This window comes from Barbus barbus, assembly GCF_936440315.1.
Source record: "Barbus barbus genome assembly, chromosome: 1".
Taxonomy (NCBI): domain Eukaryota; kingdom Metazoa; phylum Chordata; class Actinopteri; order Cypriniformes; family Cyprinidae; genus Barbus; species Barbus barbus.
Window position 1 is genome coordinate 40,730,153 of NC_136729.1, and position 22,074 is coordinate 40,752,226.

The window sequence follows — 22,074 nt, forward strand, 5'->3', positions numbered from 1 at the left end:
AAAACATGATTTTGTTTTTGCGTCCTCAAGTGATACTATATTTAAACTTCTAATCCTGTTCTCACAGTAAATGACAAATATTTGTGGTCAGAATCTCTGCTGCATGATGCAGTATTAGATAAAGACGGGAAGCCCATGGCTGAAGTATGTTTTAGGAAAAAAAAATCTTTCCACTGGGAATTCAACAGCTAAAGGGTCGCAAAGCTCCACCACTATTTCCCATTTTTTTAGAAACTTTGTCCTGACCTTTGAACCCAGGCCCTCCGTGGTTTTGCTGACATACCCCTCGACAATCTAACCCCATGTTTATTTCCGCCCTTCACAACACAGAGACTTGGCTTAGCTTTTGTGAGCCCAGAATAACTGGACAACTAAATATATCTTTTGTGCTCATTTTTAACAAAATTTTTATTTTTAGTGGTACTTGCCACAATGCTAGGGTGCTCTAGGTGATTTCTTATTGTCCCAATTCAAAAGAGCCCACCCCCAAGTCTCTATGGCTCTGCTTACAACTGGAATTAATTGCATGATATTAAACACAGGTATAAACAAACAGGGTCTAAAAGCTTGTCCACTTTCAACCACTTCCAGAGGTTGGCAAAAACACATTTGCAGGATTGCTTTTAAAGTGTAGACACTCGTGTGTTTGAATAGCCACAAAAGTATGCCTATCCATCCACTGACCTAAGGCATGAGCGTTTTGGGACATGTTTTAAGAGAGCCACCAAAACAACCCATTCCCTCTTCGCTATGTTGTGCCAAAACATCGTTGTTACCATACTTATTGTTTCGGTATGTGTTCTTTCCTGATCGCTCATAAGTATTCATTCCTTTAATCATATTTTGTGCTGTTGGCAACGTGTCTCGGCTGACCATTTGTGGTTGGATCACTGCATAAATTATACAACATAGGATATGGGATCTTCTTCGCATGAATTATACTCCACTAGGCATACATCATGAGTCTTATTCACCAGAAAAGTAATAAAAAAAACAACAACTGAAACTTCTTGTTTCTACTTCTCTAGTGACTAATGGAAGGAATAATATTTGCCTAGTAATGGCTCCAGTTTAGGGAAGTGAGTTTGATCACGCAGTTGGGTTTGGTCAACAGACTCATTGTTTAATCATGAATGCCCTGCAAAATGATTCCACCTATAGGCCCAGACATAACAAAGAACTAGTGGCATTAAAAGCTTACTATGGTGTCGCTTATGTCACCTGTGCCAAAATTTTGCACTTGAACACCTACAGCCAATGACCAACTAGTACATACACTACACTTGCTGAGAGGAAAATAACTCTCCATACCAGCAGGTGGCAGTAGTCTGTATTTATCATTCAAAAAAGGAAACCTAGGACTGCGTTTGTGTACCATTTTCACACCAGTCACACTCACCACAGATGGATTCATAATATAGCTTCTTCTAATAAGTTGTAAATAGCACTGGCGCTGTCAGCCCTTAACCTTGTGGACAAATAAAGTGTGTCCACTTGACTTCCTCATTTGCTTGCTTTCATCTCTTTAATTGTTCTTATGCACTGGTTTACTAAGCTGAACAGCCAGTCAGATCTCTGTCATTGATGGGCTCCACCACCAATTCAACGTGCAGTCGGCCAAAAAGCCACCAATGGGGGTTTGACTATAGTGCCAACAGTGTGGAACATACTGTAAAAACTGAGCAGATAGTTGCTTACGACAACTCGACATTGGCTGACGACCAACCGCTTAAGAAGCCTACTGTCATGTCTCATGTCAGACTGCTGAAACAACAATCACATCTTGTGTCTCAGATATAGACTGAAAATGATTGTCTCATTATTGTAGATCTACCATTGTTGCAGTGTTTGTCTTTTTGCCATACCGATTGTTTTGAATATTTTAATGGATTATTTTTTCTCAGCAGAATATACTGATAAAGTTTAAACTCAAATTTATAGCAAATATTGGACCCTCGAATGCTGTGATTGACCAATCAGAATGAAGTTTTCCAGAGAGAATACTTATATAATAATAATTTTATTGACTTTTTTTAAACCAAGATGGCACCGTGGCAACGTCTACAAGATGCTTCAAGAGACCTTCCTGCAAAGCTACATGAAAAACTATGTGCAAGTGCACCTAGGGCAAAAGCTGCTTTAAATGCGAAGGCTGCTCACACCGAAAGTTGATTTAATGTGCCTAAAACTTTCAAAAGTTTTTTTTTTTTTTTAAGTTGTTTTCAACCAACGGTTGGGTGAAATGTTTAACCTAACCGCTGGGTCAAAACAACCCAGTCGCTGGGTTTGTCCATATTTTACCCAGCATTTTTTGGAGTGTATAGCTTTGCAGGTATAGGTCTCTTGAAGCATCTTGGAGACGTTGCCACGGTTCTTCTGGATTTAGTCTGTCTCAGTTTGTTCTGTTTCTTCATGTCATTCCAGGCAGACTGGATGATGATGATGAGATCAGTTGTCAGACTCCTTGTGCAAATAAAAATCTCACTGGATTATTACAATTAATGGCAAAATGAATGTTTGGAAATGTAAACTGACATTTCCTACTGACACACTACTTATCCAGGTCCAGTGCCACAAATGCAGTAAATCCTGCAAAAATTAATTTAAGAAAGAAGAAAAACAAAAATGTTGATATTTAAGTAAAAGGTATAAAATCATATGATCATTATACATCTCAGATCTGATGGTGTGTGCTGAGAATGAGCTCTCAAAAATTGATGACCACCAATTAAGTATGAACTATTAACACTGTGATAGTGGTAATGCACTCTCCATGGGAAATTTGTCCATTACTGTCCTCACCCCAATGTGAAACACTTCCATTAACAAGTTCCCATACTCTGACCACTTCCTCTTATCCCCCATATTTCCTGTCACAATTTTCAGCTTAGATTGAAACAAGCTGGTGGATCAGCATGCAATCCATCCCAAACAGTCAAAGTGAAGGCTTGTCACGCAGCCTAGTTGTTCTTAGGATGATCTGAATATTTTCTCACAGGCTCAGTCAAGTAAAGTAAACTGAGGGTCATTTGGAAACTGCAGATCATTTGAAGATGAAGGGTCTACACCAAGAACAAAGAGAAACTTCCTATTAACTGTCCACAACTTCCCCTCCCACACATCTCAAGGACTGTGACGGCCAAAAGCATCATTTAGCTCAAGGCATTGTGTAAGTGTGTGTGTGATGGATAGAGTTATGGTTATGATAATGCTGAGGAGCCACCGTGGGACTACTAAATTTGGATTTTTTGGAAGGAGAGCCTTTACATCCTGTGTGTGCTGGGAGGATGTTTTTCTCTTAGTGGGGTCGCAGAAAACAAATTGTAATGGGCATCAGTGACCTTACTGCACTCATTTTCAATTAATCTTTTCTTTTTGTTCGTGCCAAGTTTTTTTCCTGTATAATTTCTTTTTCACAGCCAATAAATAATTTTAAAAGATTAAGTTTTTTTTTTTATTACTTTCTGAAATTTAAGCAGGCCAAAGGTGATTTTTGAAGTAGAATCAAAGGTTACATGTCTAGAAAAAAAGCTATTAATTTACCAGTAAAAGATAGTTAAAAATAGTAAGTTAATACTGAATAACTTACATTTTAGATACAATACAGTAAGTAGCCTATCGAGCAATAGTTTCAGCAGTGACAACCACATTTAAATTAAAGTGACTATGAATCTATAATGTATCTATGAATTAAAATGAATAAAAAAAGGACAATACATTTTTATTATAATTAAAGTCATTATAATCATACTTATCTGACCGCCATCAATTTGTGGCAGTAAATGAAGAGGTATCATACCAATCACAAGTGCAGTATGGAGTACCTCAAGGCTCAGTACTTGGGCCTTTACTTTTCACGCTTCACATGGGAGATATCCTTAGGAAACATAGTGTTAGCTTTCACTGTTATGCTGATGATACCGGGCTCTATATTTCTTCGTGACCTGATGAAACTTACCAATTTGGTAAGAAGAATGTATAGTTGATATCAAAAACTGGATGACTAGCAATTTCTTACTGCTAAATTCTGAAAAAACAGAGGTGTTAATTATTGGACCAAAAACCTTTGCATGTAATAACCTAGATCGCTGTCTAATACTTGATGGCTGCTCTGTAAATTCTTCGTCATCAGTTAGGAACCTTTTTGATAGCAATCTTTCCTTCGAAAAACATGTTTCTAGCATTCATAAAACTGCATTTTTCCATCTTAAAAATATATCTAAATTACGACTATGCTCTCAACGTCAAATGCAGAAACATTAATTCATGCATTCATGGCCTCGAGGTTAGATTATTGTAATGGTTTATTGGGTAGTTGCTCTGCACGTTTAATAAACAAACTCCAGCTGGTCCAAAATGCAGCAGCTAGAGTTCTTACTAGAACTAGGAAATATGACCACATTAGCCCGGTTCTGTCAACACTGCACTGGCTCCCTATTAAACATCGTATACATTTTAAGATCTTGCTAATTACCTATAAAGCCCTGAATGGTTTAGCACCTCAGTACTTGAGTGAGCTCTTATCGTATTATAGTCCTTCACGTCCGCTGCGATCTCAAAACTCTGGCCATTTGATAATACCTAGAATATCAAAATCAACTGCGGGCGGGAAGCAGACAAACAGTCAGTTTAAATCTTGATTAAAGACCCATCTCTTTAACCTGGCTTACACATAATCGCATTTCTATAATTCAAATCCATTAAAGGATTGTTAGGCCACATTAATTAGGTCAGCGGGAACCGGGAACACTTCCCAAAACACCCAATGTACTTGTTACATTGTTAGAAGAATGGCATCTATGCTAATATTAGTCTGTTTCTTTCTTATTCCGAGGTCATCGTAGCCACCCAGATCCAGATTGTATCCAGATCAGATGGTCACTGCAGCCACCCGGATGTAGTCCATATCCAGATCAGATGGTGGATCAGCACCTAGACATGACCTCTACAGCCAGGACAACTAGATGAGCCCCAGAGACTGATCCCCAGTGAAGACCCTGTCTCCTAGACAGCCTTCGGGACAAGACCACAGGAACCAGATGAGTCCTTTGCACAATCCGACTCTGCTTTAGCCTAGATTTAAACTGCTGATTTTGTCTGGCCAGAGGAGAATGACACTATTTCGACAAATTATTTCCCCGTCTAAATACTGTAAAGCTGATATAAAGCCACCCAGCTTAATATCAAGCTGATGTAAAGCTGCTTTGACACAATTTGCATTGTTAAGTGCTATACAAATAATAGTGACTTGATTGTGGTTCTCTGTGTGATAGCGACATCTCGTGGCGAATAATGTACGCTACCGACTATAAACTCGCACTAAAACAATCACTGCGTTTCTGCAAAGAAAACCCGTTAAGCGTCAAGAATAGGCTTCTTGTGCAAAACCAAAAGAGGAAAAATAGTGTTTAATTATATACTAGTAGCCAATGTCTAATAAAGTGATTAGGAATATCTAGGCTTATACATTTATTTCCTCAAGCCTCTACATAAAACCAAATAAATAAAAAAATAGTTATTTCCCAAAACCTCTGAATAAAAATTATCCTAAAACTAATACATTAAAATGAATAAATACATTTCAGTGAACCTATGCATTAAAACATACTGTCCCATTCTTCACATTCCGTATAATTGTACATATTTGATCAATCTTGTCTATTGTGGGAATAAAATTTCATTGTGATTCTAATAAAATTGCACTTTATTTTCTGTGGTGGTAGCCTAATGTTCTGTATTGTTTTTTTTTTTAAAGTAATGAATAGCCTATAACGGAAAGGCGAATCTGCTTTTGAATATTAAAGCAGCTTCATTTCCGCGTTATTTATTTCCAAGCGATCCTATGGATTGGCGGAGCTCTTCTTGAACTTTTTCCACTTTCATATCATGTTTTTATCTTTCTAATGGTGCTCCCGGGGAGGAATCACAGCCGCGAGCGTCGATAACTTGAATAGATTATGTTGTATTTTGTCGGAAACTGTGAATTTAGCGGATTCAGAGATTGTTAGGCTGGCTAACGTTAGCTTGGGTGTTTGTAGTTCGTGAAACCATGGCAGACGCGAACGATGGAGAGAGGACAGATGAAAAAGAGTTGAAGGGGGCTACAGGTGGTGAAGGTAAGAGGTGGTACGACTTTTTAACGACTTGACTTTATGAACTAAGCTCTTTGCACTCGGCACTGTTCTTCGACTAAACATCTTCATAGGGTTAAAAACACAACAGTGACAGATATTACGATGTGTGGGGATTTTCAGCTAACTTAAATGAGTTCATTGTATTTCGTTATTAGCCTGTTAATCAGTTTTGTTGGTATGTCGGGGCCTAATTGTTTTCAGTCTCTTCACTATTACTTTGTTTAGTGACTTTACTACACCATGCCGCCAGTAGATGGCGAAAAGCGAGCATGAAAATATTAAGAGATTTAAGTTAATTAAAAAATAAATTTGAACCACTTGCAAATGTGTTTATATTTTGTTAAATCGATTGAACATTATATTTTCATTTTAAAAACTTTGCGAATATCAAATTTTGCATTACTGGACATTACTGGTTTAACATTTCTGCTGTAAAACGGTTGTAATATATTAAATGCAGAGGTGGAAAGTAACGAATAAATTTTTAAAATCTGTAATTTTGCTTTTGTTTGAAGTATTGTACATTTTAAAACACATTAATTACTGAGTAAAAAAAAAAACTCGGAGGAAATGAATGAACCCCTGGCTATGTTTATGCTGTATTATGCAGTGTAAGCTGTGTTTGCCTTGGGAGACCAAACTAGCAAATCTCGACATCAACCCTTCGCAAGGTTTATAAATACTTGCATCATTGCATTGTTGGTTAAAATGAAGCTTTGGCAGTTTAGCAAAAGGTTTTGCGCAAATTAGCCAAAAAGACAGTGGTGCAGAGTGTGCGAAAAATATCGTAATTGTAATAATAATATCGTAATAATATCGTAATTGTTGTTTTAACGATGTGTGATTTGACATTATCAGTATTTAGCCAAAAACCAAACAAAACACTCCTACAGAGTGCTCTGAAGTCTAGCAGATAAGACTGTTTAAATGATTCCGTTCAATCGCAATGTTTCACTTATTAACAGTGACTTGGTGACACCTACTGGCGGTTTTAATTTAACATTTAAAGATTTTTTTTTTTTTATAATTTCAAATGAGTATTCAACATTTTATGTATTGTATATTAAAACATTAGTTCTGTATTTGTAACTGCCAAGGTGTCGACAACAATACAGAAAGACAGAAGTGAGAATAACAATTTGTCAGGAGGGTACTTTGGCTACACCACAAACTTTCTTATAAACCCATGTCATGACCTGTCTCTTAAACCAGCCAGTATCAAAACAGGAAGTTGTTCCCAATAGAGGTCAGTGTTCACCACATGTATAATACCCTCTCACCCCATTATCACGCCTAGGAATACAAAGATTGCTTCCTGTACTTTGACCTTGCATCCTTTTAAAACACTTGTGTTATAAAGATTATTAATCACATTGACTCACAATATTTTAATCCACTTATTTTCAGAAGCCATGGATGATGTGATCGAGCAGAGTGCCGTTTTACTGAGAGGGTAAATTCATGAAATCCTCAGTTTTATATAGGCTGTCTATGTGAATATTTTTAACGCATGAATTTGTGTAGAATGCATTTCTCCATTGTGCTTTGATTTCACTTGTAGGTATGTTATTGAACGAGTTACTGTAGAGGATCCATCCATACATGTGAGCCATGAGGATCTAGGAGGAAGACCTCAGGATGCAGATGATCCTCAAATCAAAGAGGTTGTAGATCAGCTTGTGAAGATAGCCGATGACCTTAACAAGAATGCTGAACTTCAACAGTATGTTTTTCATTTTATTTCAGCTTACTCTTCTTTTTATGAGTATGAGGTTTTGTGATGAGAAAGGACACAACTAAAGCATCTAATCTAGTGGTTCTCAGCCTTTTTGACTCAAAGGCCTCCCATTTTCAGACTAAATATTCAAAAGCCCCTCGTATAAGCTATAATATTTCTTCCTGTATGTTCTGCTGTAATTATGACAAAGCTGCTTCTTTTCAAACTTTTTTAATGAACAGAAGCTGGGGGGGGGGTTAATTAATCCTTTGGTACCCTTGTAAGTTTGCTGAGGCCCTCTAGTGGGCCACGGCCCCGTGGTTGAGAAACATTTGTCTAATCTGATTATAATGACTACGTATACTATAGTTAGTACTTTTACACACACAAGTTCCTTCAGACACTATTGTAGAAATTCTCTATTTATAGCCAACTGTGATTCTCTCTAAGAAAGAAAGTGTCTGGTAAAAGGAGGTTGCTAAGATAAAGGAAGTAGTTTTTGACTGGTCATATGATCTAGAAAAAATGGAAACAGCTTTTAAGTGTCTCAATCTCTTGTGAGTGTAGATCATTTTAAACATGTTTCCAAGTTTTCTTTAGGAGTGAAACCTTTTAATGAGGAACAAAGGACTGAAAGACTGGGCCTTAATAAATTGCAGAAATCTGTGAATATTTTTTAAGCTAGTCATAAAAGTTGTAGAAGCCATCTCACACAGCAAACTTTTAGGAATTTCAACATTTTTTTTGTTTGCACTAGATTATCATATTTTCAAACCCTGGGTCAAGACCAGTATTAACCCTGGGTTAGGTAGCCCTGCCCCACCACTTTTGCAAGGTGAACTCCAAATTACAGTACCAGAGTAATACAGTGTAAAAAAGTGCTGTGCTGTGGGTTGTCTGGCAAAACACAAGCAATAATACAATCCGAATTCCGGAAATGTTGGGACGTTTTTTTTAAATTTGAATAAAATGAAAACTAAAAGACTTTCAAATCACATGAGCCAATATTTTATTCACAATAGAACATAGGTAACATAACATTTTACACTTATCCTCTAAATGAGCTCATTTCAAATTTGCTACAGGTCTCAAAGTTGGCACGGGTGCAACAAAGTGCTGAAAAAGCAAGAATTTTTTTAAAGATTCAGCTGGGAGAACATCTATCAACTAATAAAGTTAATTGACATCAGGTCTGTAACATGATTAGCTATAAAAGGGATGTCTTGGAGAGGTTTACTTCTGAGTCTCTCAGAAGTAAAGATGGGCAGAGGCTCTCCAATCTGTGAAAGAGTGTGTAAAAAGATTGTGGAATACTTTAAAAACAATGTTCCTCAACGTCAAATTGCAGAGGCTTTGCAAATCTCGTCATCTACAGTGCATAAGATCAAAAGATTAAGAGAAACTGGAGAAATCTCTGTGCGTAAGGGACAAGGCCAAAGAACTTTGTTTGATGCCCGTGGTCTTTGGGCCCTCAGACAACACTGCATCACTCATCGGCATGATTCTGTCACTGACACTACTAAATGGGCCCAGGAATACTTCCAGAAACCATCTGCAGATGCCAACTGAAGCTCTGTCATGCAAAATGGAAGCCATATGTGAACATGGTCCAGAAACGTCGTCGTGTCCTGTGGGCCAAGGCTCATTTAAAATGGACTGTTCCAAAGTGGAAAAGTGTTCTATGGTCAGATGAGTCCAAATTTGACATTGTTGGAAATCACGGATGCCGTGTCCTCCGGGCTAAAGAGGAGGGAGACCTTCTAGCGTGTTATCAGCGTTCAGTTCAAAAGCCAGCATCTCTGATGGCATGGTGGTGCATAAGTGCATACGGTATGGGCAGCTTGCATGTTTTGGAAGGCACTATGAATGCTGAAAGGTATATACAGGTTTTAGAGCAACCAACGTATGCTCCCCTCCAGACGACCTCTATTTCAGGGAAGGCCTTGTGTATTTCAGCAGGACAATGCAAAACCACATACTGCAGCTATTACTACAGCATGGCTTCGTAGTAGAAGAGTCCGAGTGCTGAATTGGCCTGCCTGCAGTCCAAATCTTTCACCTATAGAGAACATTTGGCGCATCATTAAATGAAAAATACGTCAAAGACGATCACAAACTCTTCAGCTGCTGGAAACCTATATCAAGCCAAGAATGGGACCAAATTCCAACACCAAAATTCCAGAAACTCCTAACCTCGATGCCCAGACGTCTTCAAACTCTTTTGAAAAGAAGAGGAGATGCTACACCATGGTAAACATGCGCCCTTTCCAAAATATTTTGAGATCTGTAGCAGGCATCAAATTTGAATTGAGCACATTTTGTGCATAAGTGTAAAATTTCTCAGTTTAAACATTTGTTATCTATGTTCTATTGTAAATAAAATATTGGCTCACGTGATTTGAAATTCTTTTAGTTTTAATTTTATTCAAATTTAAAAAATGTCCCAACATTTCCAGAATTCAAGTTGTAAACTCCCTTTGTCCTTACCTCATTAAATATGCACGTGCATAGAAATTTTCAGGCTGGATTTTGTTTCAGTGTGAGGGGAAAATTTGAACAGTGACGATGAACCCATTAATTGGTGTGCATTTTTTTTAGATGTATTGTGCAGAATACTTCAACATAACTGGATCTGGACAAAGCTGTTATTAAAGGGCCTCAGATCTCAAATGAGCAAATAAGAACATTAAGACAGGGTTTACAAAGCTACAGTATGAACTGTATACAATATAGAACAATATAACACACTTTTGTCATAACCAGATGTTATTATTAGTTGATCATTTGCATTGGAAAAACTGATCCATATTGTTGGCATTTTATACAAAATGTATGGTTGAAGAGTTTGGGAAGCCCATAACTTACTACTTTTCCCCCTCACAGTCTCATCAGCACTGTGCAATCAAACTGTGCTCAGGACGTCTTCATGACTGTGGCCAGGAGCATCTTTGAGGATGGCATTAACTGGGGACGTGTGGTGGCTCTGTTTCACCTCGCATATAGGCTCATTTACCAGGTAAAACTCTAATTTCACCTTTTATGTGAACAGAATTGGAGTACTCATTATTAATTTCTTCATCTTCAATTACTTTAATGGAAAATGTGAAAATATTGCCTCACCATTTGTTCTTCAATCAGTGTCAAAGTGGTGATGCGTTTTTTAAATAATTTGTAGCTGGATACGTTAGCATATTTATAATTTCGTTGTAAGTACGTACAATGACAATAAACAATCTGAATCAGAATTTTGGATAATGTAGATGCATTAAAACATGATTTCCTTTCATTCCTTTAGGCTCTGACTCAGAACCACATAGACATTATCAGGAGGATCATTAGCTGGGTTTTACAGTTTATCAGGGAAAACATTTCTGCCTGGATCAGACAGCAAGGAGGATGGGTAAGTTGCTGTTTTTGTGTGTGCTGTCTGGCCACCCATGTGGAGCCACACAGGTCGAGCCAGACATGGGCCACCACACACAGAGAGATGCACCCACTCCAGCCAGGAAGTACATAAGCACAAACCCAGACACATCCCGTCTAGGAACATCCAGACACAAACCCACTGACCCGGTGTGGCACGCAGCTAGATACCATCTGATATGAGCTAATCTGTCTTTTTAAATTGCATATCAAGAATGGCAATTTTTGCTTTTCACATCTCACTTAAGAGTAGATCTTGTTATACTTTAGTAAGATGCGGTCTGCATGTGTGCTGCAGAGCTCCACCGGGCTGACTGCAGTTCCTGGGGCCACTCAAGTTTAATAGCACACATATGATCATAAAGGAAGCAGAATGTGGGGTGCTGGGTTTAGACTTCAAACACTCAGGCGTCATGGAGCATACTGTGGCCCTGAGAACTGGAATACAGTGAACATGTGACCATATTTACAGTGTGCTAAGCAGTATGAGCCTGAAGAATGCAAAGCCAGCTAGTGAGGAGAAGGGATGCTTGTATTTTTGACCCTCGTTTTTGGGGATTTGAGAAAGATCAGGCACCAGTTGTTTAAAGTATTGTACTTCAGGGGAATGTGCCGCTAGTCATGTTTAACCAATAGGCAGTTGTGGCCTAATTGTTAGAGAGTCGGGCTTATAACAGGAAGGTTGTTGCTTTGATTCTCGGTACCGGCAGGAATTGTTGGTGGGGAGAGTGAATGAACAGTGCTCTTTTCCACCCTCAATACCCATAACTGAGGTGCCCTTGAGCAAGGCACCTAACCTCCCCAGGTGCCACAGCAAAAATGGCTACCCACTGCTCCGGGTGTGTGTGTTCAATACTCACTGCTGTGTGTGTGTGTGTGCACTTGGATGAGTTCAATGCAAAGCACAAATTATAAGTATGGCTTACCATACTTGGCTTCACATCACTTCATCTATGGTTTAATCAAAGTAGTACAATATTTACTAAATTATTGACGTTATATTTGAATTTGTATAGCCAGAAGATTTATATGTATGATTTACTCATGGCATTGGTGCATATCAACAAATATTAATTAGGCTTGTCCCTACACCAAAGTGTTATAAATTATACAATTAAACCTTATATGTTTCATAATCCTCAGTATAACCACATAATGAATAACTCCAAACATCATCTATAATATACAAGTGCTGCTTGAAAGTTTGTGAACGTTTAGAATTTTGTATATTTCTTCCGGTAAGTTCTGAAAGTAGACAAAGAGAATCCAATCAAACAAATTATATCAAAGTATATACTTTGTCATGTATTTATTCAGGATAATGAGCTAATATTAGATATCTGTGAGTGGCAAAAGTATGTGAATCGCTAGGATTAGCAGTTAATTTGAAGTTAGAGTCCATCTGTTCAGAGGTGTTTTCAGTCAATGGGATGATTATCAGGTGTCTGTGTGTGCCATGTTTTATTTAGAGAACAGGGATCTATTAAAGTTTGATCATGTTTTTGCAAGTGAATCATGGCATGAACAAAGGAGACCTCTGAGGACTTGTTGCTCATCAGGCTGGAAAAAGTTACAAAGTTATCTCTAAAGAGTTTGGACTCCACAAATCCACAGTAAGACTGATTGTTTACAAATGGAGGAAATTCAAGACCATTGTTACCCTCCCAGGAGTGGTCCACCAACAAAGATCACTCCAAAAGCAAGACATGTAATAGTCCACGGATTTGCAAAGGACACTAGCTTAACTTCTAAGCAACCAAAGGCCTTTCTCATATTGCCTAATGTTAATATTTATAAGTCTATCAGGAGGAGAATACTGAACAACCATGGTGTGGATTGCAGAGTTGCACAGAGAAAACCAGTGCTCTCCAAAAAAGAACATCGCTGCCCATCTGCAGTTTGATAAAGATCATGTGGACAAGCCAGAGGGTTATTGGAGGATTTTTTTTTTAATGGACGGCTGAGACCAATATAGAACTTTTGGTTTAAATGAAAAGCATTATGTTTGGAGAAAGAAAGACACTGCATTACAGCATAAGAACCTTATCCCATCTGTGAAACGTGGTGGTAGTATCATGGGTTTGGCCTGTTTTGCTGCATCTGGGCCAGAATGGCTTGACATCACTGATGCAGGGCCGTAGCTAGAGGATTGGGGGCCCCCTGAAAAAATATTGATGTTGACCCCCACATCAATACATATAGATGTATACAGGAGCGGACTGGGGCCAAAAAGTGGCCCTGGACTTTTTGGCACAGAGCGACCCACCAAACCCCGTCCACAACACACCACACCATAAATGAGTGGCATAATCTTGACATTATAATTTGTCTTTTCTGGTGTATATGGCAAATAGTAAAGAATTTTAAAGAATTTTTACAAGGGACAGTTTAATATCACTAAAGTTAAATACCAATATTATCAGTCCAAATGACACAATGCTCTGGTATCGCCCAGAAGACTTAAATAGTGCAGAATGTGGACTGTTTTAATAGGCCTTTCTATTGGTCATATACAGTATTTGTCCTTTTGCAGGAGCTTGACATCTATCATTATAAGTAATAGAGCTCCAATTGTGGAGAAGAGTATACAAATTATTTTGATGATGAAAAATACACTAAACAGTACTGTGAAATATATAATGTTACAATTTAAAACAGCTGTCTTCTATGCAAATACATAGTAAAATATAGTTGACTGCTGTGATCTGCAGCTGTATTTTCAGCATAATTTCTCCAGTCTTCAGTGTCACATGATCTTCAGAAATCATTATAATATACTGATTTATTGCTCAACAAACATTTCTGATTATTATCAATGTTGAAAACTATTGTGCTGCTTCATATTTTTGTGGAAAATGTGATACCATTCAGTCTTGGGTAAGATTAAAAATATAAATTAATATTTTTCTTCAACAATGTTGCATTAAATCAAAGATTATAGAATACAAAAAGGGACTTTGATTTAAATTGATTTAAGCGACAGTAAATATATTTACACTTATTACAAAGTACTTATATTTCAAATAAATGCGGTTCTTTAACTGAGAACCATTATACCAATAATAAAACCATTATTAATAACTAATAATTAAACCGCAAATTAGGCATCATTAGAATTATTTCTGAAGTGACACTGAAGACTGGATGATGCTGAAAATTCAACTTTGATCACAGCAATAAATTACATTTAAAACATCCTAAATAGAAAACCACTATTTTAAGTGTAATAATTCATTATATTTGGCTATTTTTTTACTGTATTGTTGATCAAATAAATTCAATATTCTTTCAAATAACTAAATAAATAAATAAACCTTAATTATTTCAAACTTTTAACTACCAGTGTGTATATAAAATATGCTAATGAGTGTGAATTATTAAGCAAATTATATTTTTATTAGGCCTATAATATAAATCACTTTCCTATGCACAGCACTCGAAAGCAAAAGTCTTCAGATTTACAGTGTTCTAGAGTAAGATTGAGAATGATTTTTATAGATTTTTAAACATTTTCTTAGACACGTAAAATCACGGAACAAAGCAGATTTGCAAGAACTCTTATCTCGTGTCGACTGAAAACTGCATTATAGCCTACAGAGTGACAATTCAAATAATGGCATTAAAATATGAGACATCTGAAAAGGCCAGTAATAGTTTGCATTCCTAAAAATTTATGTCTGTTATTTAACTAAACGGTTGGCAAATATTGCTGAATTGTCTTGTCATGTTTAGCTGCTTACATCTTACCTCAGCTGGCATTCAAGTCGCGCGCAGCTCAGCATCTGTGAACAGTAAATCCCGCCTTCTACACTTTGATTGGCTGTTTGAAACATTTTGACATTGACGAGCGCTTTTGAGCCGCTGCACTGAGCTGGAGCATGCTAAATTAATTAGAATGCCCTGGGCCATTCGTCTGGACCGATGGAAGAATATACGTACATTTACTACAATCCAATTTTTTATATATATTACGCAAAGGGCCGGTCCACATTGTACAGCGGCCCACCGGTCTCAACTCTGATTGGTCGTCTTGTTCACTATATGGGGTGGGACTTCTGAGAATACTTCGTATCAGACTAAACCATTTTTCGGGAGGGTAGAGGGTAGACAATTTCTTTAACCAAATTGCATGCTTTTTTTGTGGTTTTCATAATATCTTAGTTATACAACTACTAAAATATTAGAATTATTCACAGAACATGGGCCTTTATAGTATAATTCCTGGATTTTGTGGGGCCCCCTGGGCGGTGGGGGCCCCTAGAATTGTCCCCACCTTTCACCCCACTGGCAACGACCCTGCACTGATGAACTATAAAATCTGAATTGTACCAGCAAATTCTAAAGGAAGATGTCAGCACATCTGTCCGAGAACTGAATCTCAAGAGAAAGGGGGTTATGCAGCAAGACATAGACCCCTAGCACACAAGCCATTCTACAAACGAATGGTTAAAGAAGAACAAAGTTAATGTCTTGGAATGGCCGAGTCAATGTCCAGACCCTAATCCAAATGAAATGTTGTGGAAGAAGCTAAAGCAAGCAGTTCATAGGAGGAAACCCTCCAACATCACAGAGTTGAAGGTTTTGTACTGAGGAATGGTATAAAATTCTTACAAGTGGTTGTGCAGGACTGATCCGCAGTTACAAGAAATGTTACCTGCAGTTATTGCTGCAAAAGGGGGTCACACCAGATACTGAAAGCAAAGATTCACAGACTTTCAAATATTTGAAACGGAATAAATTTTCCTAATAAATGAACGACAATGTTTTTGTCTCATTTGTTTGATTGGGTTCTCTTTGTCTACTTTCAGGACTTGTGTGAAAATCTGATGATGTTTTCAGTTATTATTATATGCATTGCCATAATGGAGATGATGAAAATATCTGTTATGAAAATGAATATTAAAAATAAAAATATGACCTGATTGAAAACCTGTTTATGAAAACATGAATACATGATTAGAAGAACACCGTTAGATTATGATTGATGCAGCAATGTTTTTAAAAAAGAAGCATCTAAAAAGGAATGGCTGTCTGAGATGTAGCTGAAGAGTGACTTTATGCTAATAAACTGAAGCCCACTTTCTTACACATCCCATGATATTAATCAGTCTTGCGAAGCCAGACCGAATCCATGGTAGCTTTCATTGGCCATGGCCCGCCCATGAGGCCGTTTGACCGACATGTCAACTTTTTGTGCCATTGTGTCGTGTGCCACTTTTGTATGCCATATGCATCAGGCATTCAGCCAATGGTCCGTGGGCGTGACGTCTGACGCGGAGACTATTAATCAGATAACTTGGATACATAACACAGACATAACATTACAATTTGTATCTGCACAAAAGGATGCAAATGCCAGTGAACTTTAAGTTACACGCTATAGCGAGAGAGAGAGCTCTGTGATGCGTTCATGACAGCGCGCTGCAAGGAAAGCATAGAATTAACTATAGATTTCACATTCTATAAAGTTTTAATTATAATGCTATGTTTATGAAATGCCAGTGAATTTTAAGTTCTGCGCTATAGCAAGAGAGAGAGGGAGAGCTCCGCCATGGTGCGCTTTCATAACAGCATGCTGAAACACGGGCAAGGAAAGCAAATATAATTTACTATAGATTTCACATTCTATAAAGTTTTCATTATAATGCTGTTTATGGCAGATTTGTGCTATATTTTCATCTACATTATCATGTGATACCTGAAATCACCAGCATGTTTTCGAATCCATACGAAGCACAAAAACTATTTTAATCGAAGTATGCTTACAGTTGAACAAATATGATGAAAAAATCACTGCTGCATAATTATAACATCAGTATTTAAAAAAAAGAAACATCTTAAAGCAATATGACCATTTCAAATAACTCTTGTCAATATCGGGCATTGCATTTGAGCATGAAACTAAACACTGGTAATATCCAGCGCATTCTGTATGTTAATAAATGTTAATATCCCCACACATCCTATATTAGATTAATCAGATATGTACACTGAACAAAATTATAAACGCAACACTTGTTTTTGCCCCCATTTTTCATGAGCTGAACTCAAAGATCTAAGACTTTTTCTATGTACACACAAGGCCTATGTCTCTCAAATATTGTTCACAAATCTGTCTAAATCTGTGTTAGTGAGCACTTCTCCTTTGCAGAGATAATCCATCCACCTCACAGGTGTGGCATATCAAGATGCTGATTAGACAGCATGATTATTGCACAGGTGTGCCTTAGGCTGGCCACAATAAAAGGCCACTCTAAAATGTGCAGTTATCACACAGCACAATGTGCAATAATCATGCTGTCTAATCAGCATCTTGATATGCCACACCTGTGAGGTGGATGGATTATCTCTGCAAAGAAGTGCTCACTAACACAGATTTAGACAGATTTGTGAACAATATTTGAGAAAAATAGGCCTTTTGTGTACATAGAAAAAGTCTTAGATCTTTGAGTTCAGCTCATGAAAAATGGGGGCAAAAACAAAAGTGTTGCGTTTTATAATTTTGTTCAGTGTATATAGCTAACCCAGACATCACTATGTCTACATGACTTCGAAGACATTCTTCTCACGTCTATACTTTGGATCGCATACTGTGACAAGCTATCAGAGCTCAGGGTGCCACCCAAAGTGCTATAACCAATCAGAAAAAAATAACATTTTCCACGATCTTCATTTTCATGATCGATCGTCGCTGTCACAGCAGAGTCTGGAGGAAGACTGGAGAGGCACAGAATCCAAGCTGTGTGAAGTTTCTGAAGTCAGTGATGATTTGAGGTGCTGTGATGTCTGCTGGTGTTCGTCCATTGTGTTTTATCAAGTCCAAAGTCAATGCAGCCATCTACCACGAGATTTTGGAGCACTTTATGCTTCCATCTGCTGATGAGCTTTATGGAGATGCTGATTTCCTTTTCCAGCAGGACTTTAGCACCTGCCCACAGTGCCAAAACCACTTCCAAGTGGTTTGCTGACCATGATTTTAATGTTCTTGATTGGCCTGCCAACATGCCTGACCTGAACCCCATATGGTATTTATGGGATATTTTCAAAAGACGAGAAACCTTCAATCCTACAATCCAGACGAGCTGAAGGCTCAATACTGCCTCAGCAGTGCCACAGGCTGATCACTTCCATGCCATTCCTCACTGATGCTGGAATGTTTGTGCTAAAGGAACCCTGACCAAGTATTGAGTGCAAAAATTAACATACTTTATAGAACTTTAACTTTTCTGTTTTGCAAATCCTTTTCTTGATTTATCGTAGAAAATATACTAATATTTTGAGAGAGTGGATTTTTGACTTTCTTGAGCTGTAAGCTCTAGTCATCAAAATGAAAACAAACTTTTGAAATGTTTTACGTTCCATGTAATCAATCTAGAATATATGAAAGTTTCTCTTTTCGAAATAAGTTACAAGAAAGAGAGCTTTTTCACGATATTCCAATTTTTTGAGATGTACCTTTTATACTTCGAACCACACGTTGAGAGCTATAGGTCCAACCACACAAGTTTGTGATGCTATTTGCGATGTTGCTAATGAAGGAACTTGCAACCATAGTTGGTTGATGCTTTTGGGAAACACAACCCAGAGCAATTTTTTTATCTGGTTGCTTTTTGTGAATCAAAAACATCATATCTGAAAATGGTAGTCTGATTCTCGAATGAATGACTAGTGATGCTAAATGAGCCGGTCCTTTTTAGTGAATCAAACGCATTTATGAATCAAAGCAGTAACCAAATTAATCAGATTAATTTACTGAACCACAAGTTGCTTTCGCCATATAGATAGATATCTCTAAAGGGTCAATGAAAAGTCATTAAAAAGCCACCTGATTTGTTTACATCTGTTCTGTTGAATTGTGAAAAGATAACTGACTGCTGAGGACAATGAATGTAATAAGAATTCCATGTCATTTTTCTGGGTATTTATTTCTTCTTAAAATTATCAAAAAACGTAATTATTCAGTTAACGGCATTTGTGCAATTCAAACAATGTTTTTGAGTTTTGACAGCACTGGTCCCATTCATTTGTAATGTTATGGAAAATTTCCACTTCAAAAAATTCAGAATTTGTTTTCCAAGGAAGAAAGTCATACAGATTATGATTATAGATTATTGGTTGGATGTCATTTAAAGTCTTAAGAATGTGTTCATATGGGTGTATCTAATGCTTTTTCTGCCTTGTGTTGCAGGAGGGCATTTTCCGCAGCGTGTCAAGATGGCGTACTGTGTCTTGCATCGCTGCAATGGCATTCATTGTAGCTGTTGTTTACTGGAGAAAAACACGCTAATATAAGTGAAAGATGTGCCAGATTGAATATTCTCACAAATGTGGAAATTTGTATCAAATGCAATACAGTGTGTAAGTGGTGCAATCATGTGAACCAATCACAGACCAATACAGACCAGTCATACTTCATGCCTTGCTATGGTTAAAGACTTAAACAGAAACAGCCACTCCAAAAGAGACTGTAGCCTTTTATTTAGATTTTTTTTAAACATTCCCTGTCGGCTGTTTATTTAGATTTTTTTTAAACATTCCCTGTCGGCTGTTGTGTCTTTTGTTTCTATTTCAGCTGAGTCAAGGAACATCTTTCGCCTTGATTTATTTATTTAAGGGATTTGTTTAGGGGTGCTCCGATTGATTGGCTACCGATCATTATCGGCCGATAATCGCTTTTGGAAGTTTGATCGGCGGTCTCTAAAAGGCCGATCTCAAGCTCATAACGCGCCTGCTGTTCCAGGTTCATATTACTCCGTTTGCAGTGTGTATGTGGTGTGTATTTTTTCCCGCGCTCATGTTAACGGATTAGATCATTCATACTGCACACGGTTTTGGTCCGGCAGTGCGTTCCAGGAGCGCAGAGATAGTTTTTTCGCACCGAGTCTATTTCTGCTGCACTGCAAGCGAATAATTAAAGTAACAGTGCATTGCGGTAAATATGAACATGGATTGACATGAAAATGTAGTAATTACACCATAAATGCATATAATTAAAGTCTACTGTGTTTCACAGTCAACATATAGGCTATGGCTTTTTGGCTAGGTTTAAAGGTAAAGAGCATTTTTAGATAAACAAGGCAATAATAGATGACACTCATGGAGGTAGGAAAACAAAGTTCTTTATGATCCGCAGGATTGCTTGTAGTAAAGAATTCAATGTAAAAGAAAAGGCAGCAGAGCTTACTGTTTGTCAATGGTAAGTTTTAATTTAGAATGTTTTTGATAATGTAAGGAAAGTAGTTTAAATGTGTTGCCAATTGCTTGAGCAACTTGATATACAAATCTAGAAGTAAAAAACATTTGAATAATGTTTCTTATTTATTGCGTTTAAACAAGTCTATGAAAGATTGTATTACTGTAGTGTGTAAAAAAATAATCACAATGCTGAAAAAGCATTTTCAGTAAAAAAGTTTGGATTTGAAATCAAAATAATGGATAAATGTGTTTGTGGTAAACAGCCATGGATCAGTTGCAGACTCCTGTGTGAGAGCACCGTCAGTGCTGCTTCTGCTCCTTTACGCACCACACATGGACTGCATACACACTGCAAACGGAGTATGTGTGAACCTGGTGTAAAAGGCCTATCTCACATACAGCTCATGAAATCAGGCTTGTGCTGTGTGTAATTTTGTGCAAAAATTGCACGATTGTCAAAACAAAAATTCAGTGCATAATCAAACATTTAGGTGAGATAAATGATATATTTTGGAAAAATGTCAAAAAAAAAAAAAGCCCCTTCCACCCCTCAAATTAAAAAATCCCCTCTCACAAGAGTCACCTAAGAGGCGAATTCATTTTCAAAAATGAAAATCGGGCTCTGAATAAATGTCTGAAAATCTTGATTGGATCATCATAAATAATTCTACATGATAAAAAAAGGCTTTAAAAAGATCGGTATCGGTGATCGTATCGGCAGATACTGTTTTCTGTGATCGGTTATCGGCCTCAAAAATCCTGATCGGAGCACCCCTAAGATGTATTGCTATACTCAAAGATTTTTAAGACACTGCACTTTTTCTCCACCAGTGCCTTTTACTCTGTAACTTCTTTCTGGCTCAGGTATCAATTTTTTAATGTGCCATATAACATACCAGCCCTACCTCGAATCAGCTAAATATCGGAGACTGTTTACCAAATGTTTTTTGAATTATTACATTAGCAATAAGGGACAGGGCTGAAAAAAAAAGAAAAAAAAAAAAACTTTTTAAAAGCGTTAGACCTCAACAAGGTTTTAAAATGCAGTTTAAGTGGTGGAAATGACTGAAAAAGGTTTGGCATGTTATTAGTGAAATACAGTGAAAATAATCCTTGCACACCTTGAAATAAATGACAATGAATTACTGAGAGAAGTCTATGAATATTCTTTCATATGTTGATTTGTATGTTTCTTAATCTTTATTGTTAAGAATGTGCCATCTTAATACCAAGATACATGATACTGAATCATAATACTGCCACCGTAAGTTAAGCTTAGCTGTGGTCTATGTCTTCTTTGACCCGGTCACAATGTTCTCAACAGGACAGCTCACTAAACGAGAGCGCAAGAATGACTAACAGTCCGTGATGGGTAGAGGGCCCTTATTATTTAATTTCCTGTTGTAATTGGAAGCATTCATATTCATTCAGAATCATCTGTGATGGGATCCACAGGTCTGTTGTCTCTCAAACCACTAGAAAGAGGATCCATGTGTCAGACTGAGGGAAGCAGTTAACTGTTTCCTTCAGACTCTAGTTCTCTTCGAACGAGAGCCATGATCAGTCTCACTTATAACCTAAAGCTTATGGGCTGCTGAAGGGTGA

General features: G+C 37.5%; 1 protein-coding gene across 2 annotated transcripts; it reads left to right on the plus strand.

Annotated features, from left to right (window-relative positions):
* Positions 1-5,441: 5,441 nt before the first annotated feature.
* LOC306874743 (apoptosis regulator BAX-like) lies at positions 5,442-21,619 on the plus strand. 2 transcript variants are annotated; one of them, XM_079424976.1, is made up of 6 exons: positions 5,442-6,116; positions 7,542-7,587; positions 7,696-7,857; positions 10,735-10,867; positions 11,147-11,251; positions 19,463-21,619. In XM_079424976.1, the coding sequence occupies exons 1-6, from the start codon at positions 6,050-6,052 to the stop codon at positions 19,559-19,561; spliced, it is 612 nt and encodes a 203-aa protein (XP_079281102.1). In that variant the 5' UTR covers positions 5,442-6,049; the 3' UTR covers positions 19,562-21,619. The 2 variants fall into 2 exon arrangements, with proteins under 2 accessions (XP_079281102.1, XP_079281101.1); XM_079424975.1 differs by lacking the exon at positions 19,463-21,619 and having other exon boundaries at positions 5,903-6,116; positions 11,147-11,458.
* The last annotated feature ends 455 nt before the right edge of the window (positions 21,620-22,074 follow it).

What these genes read in the sequence shown, in the direction of transcription:
- LOC306874743 (XM_079424975.1), top strand. Translation starts at nt 6,050, where the DNA reads ATGGCAGACGCGAACGATGGAGAGAGGACAGATGAAAAAGAGTTGAAG. An exon ending in GGGGGCTACAGGTGGTGAAG is followed by an intron (nt 6,117 to 7,541) that starts GTAAGAGGTGGT and finishes ACTTATTTTCAG; the next exon opens with AAGCCATGGATGATGTGATC. An exon ending in AGTGCCGTTTTACTGAGAGG is followed by an intron (nt 7,588 to 7,695) that starts GTAAATTCATGA and finishes TTTCACTTGTAG; the next exon opens with GTATGTTATTGAACGAGTTA.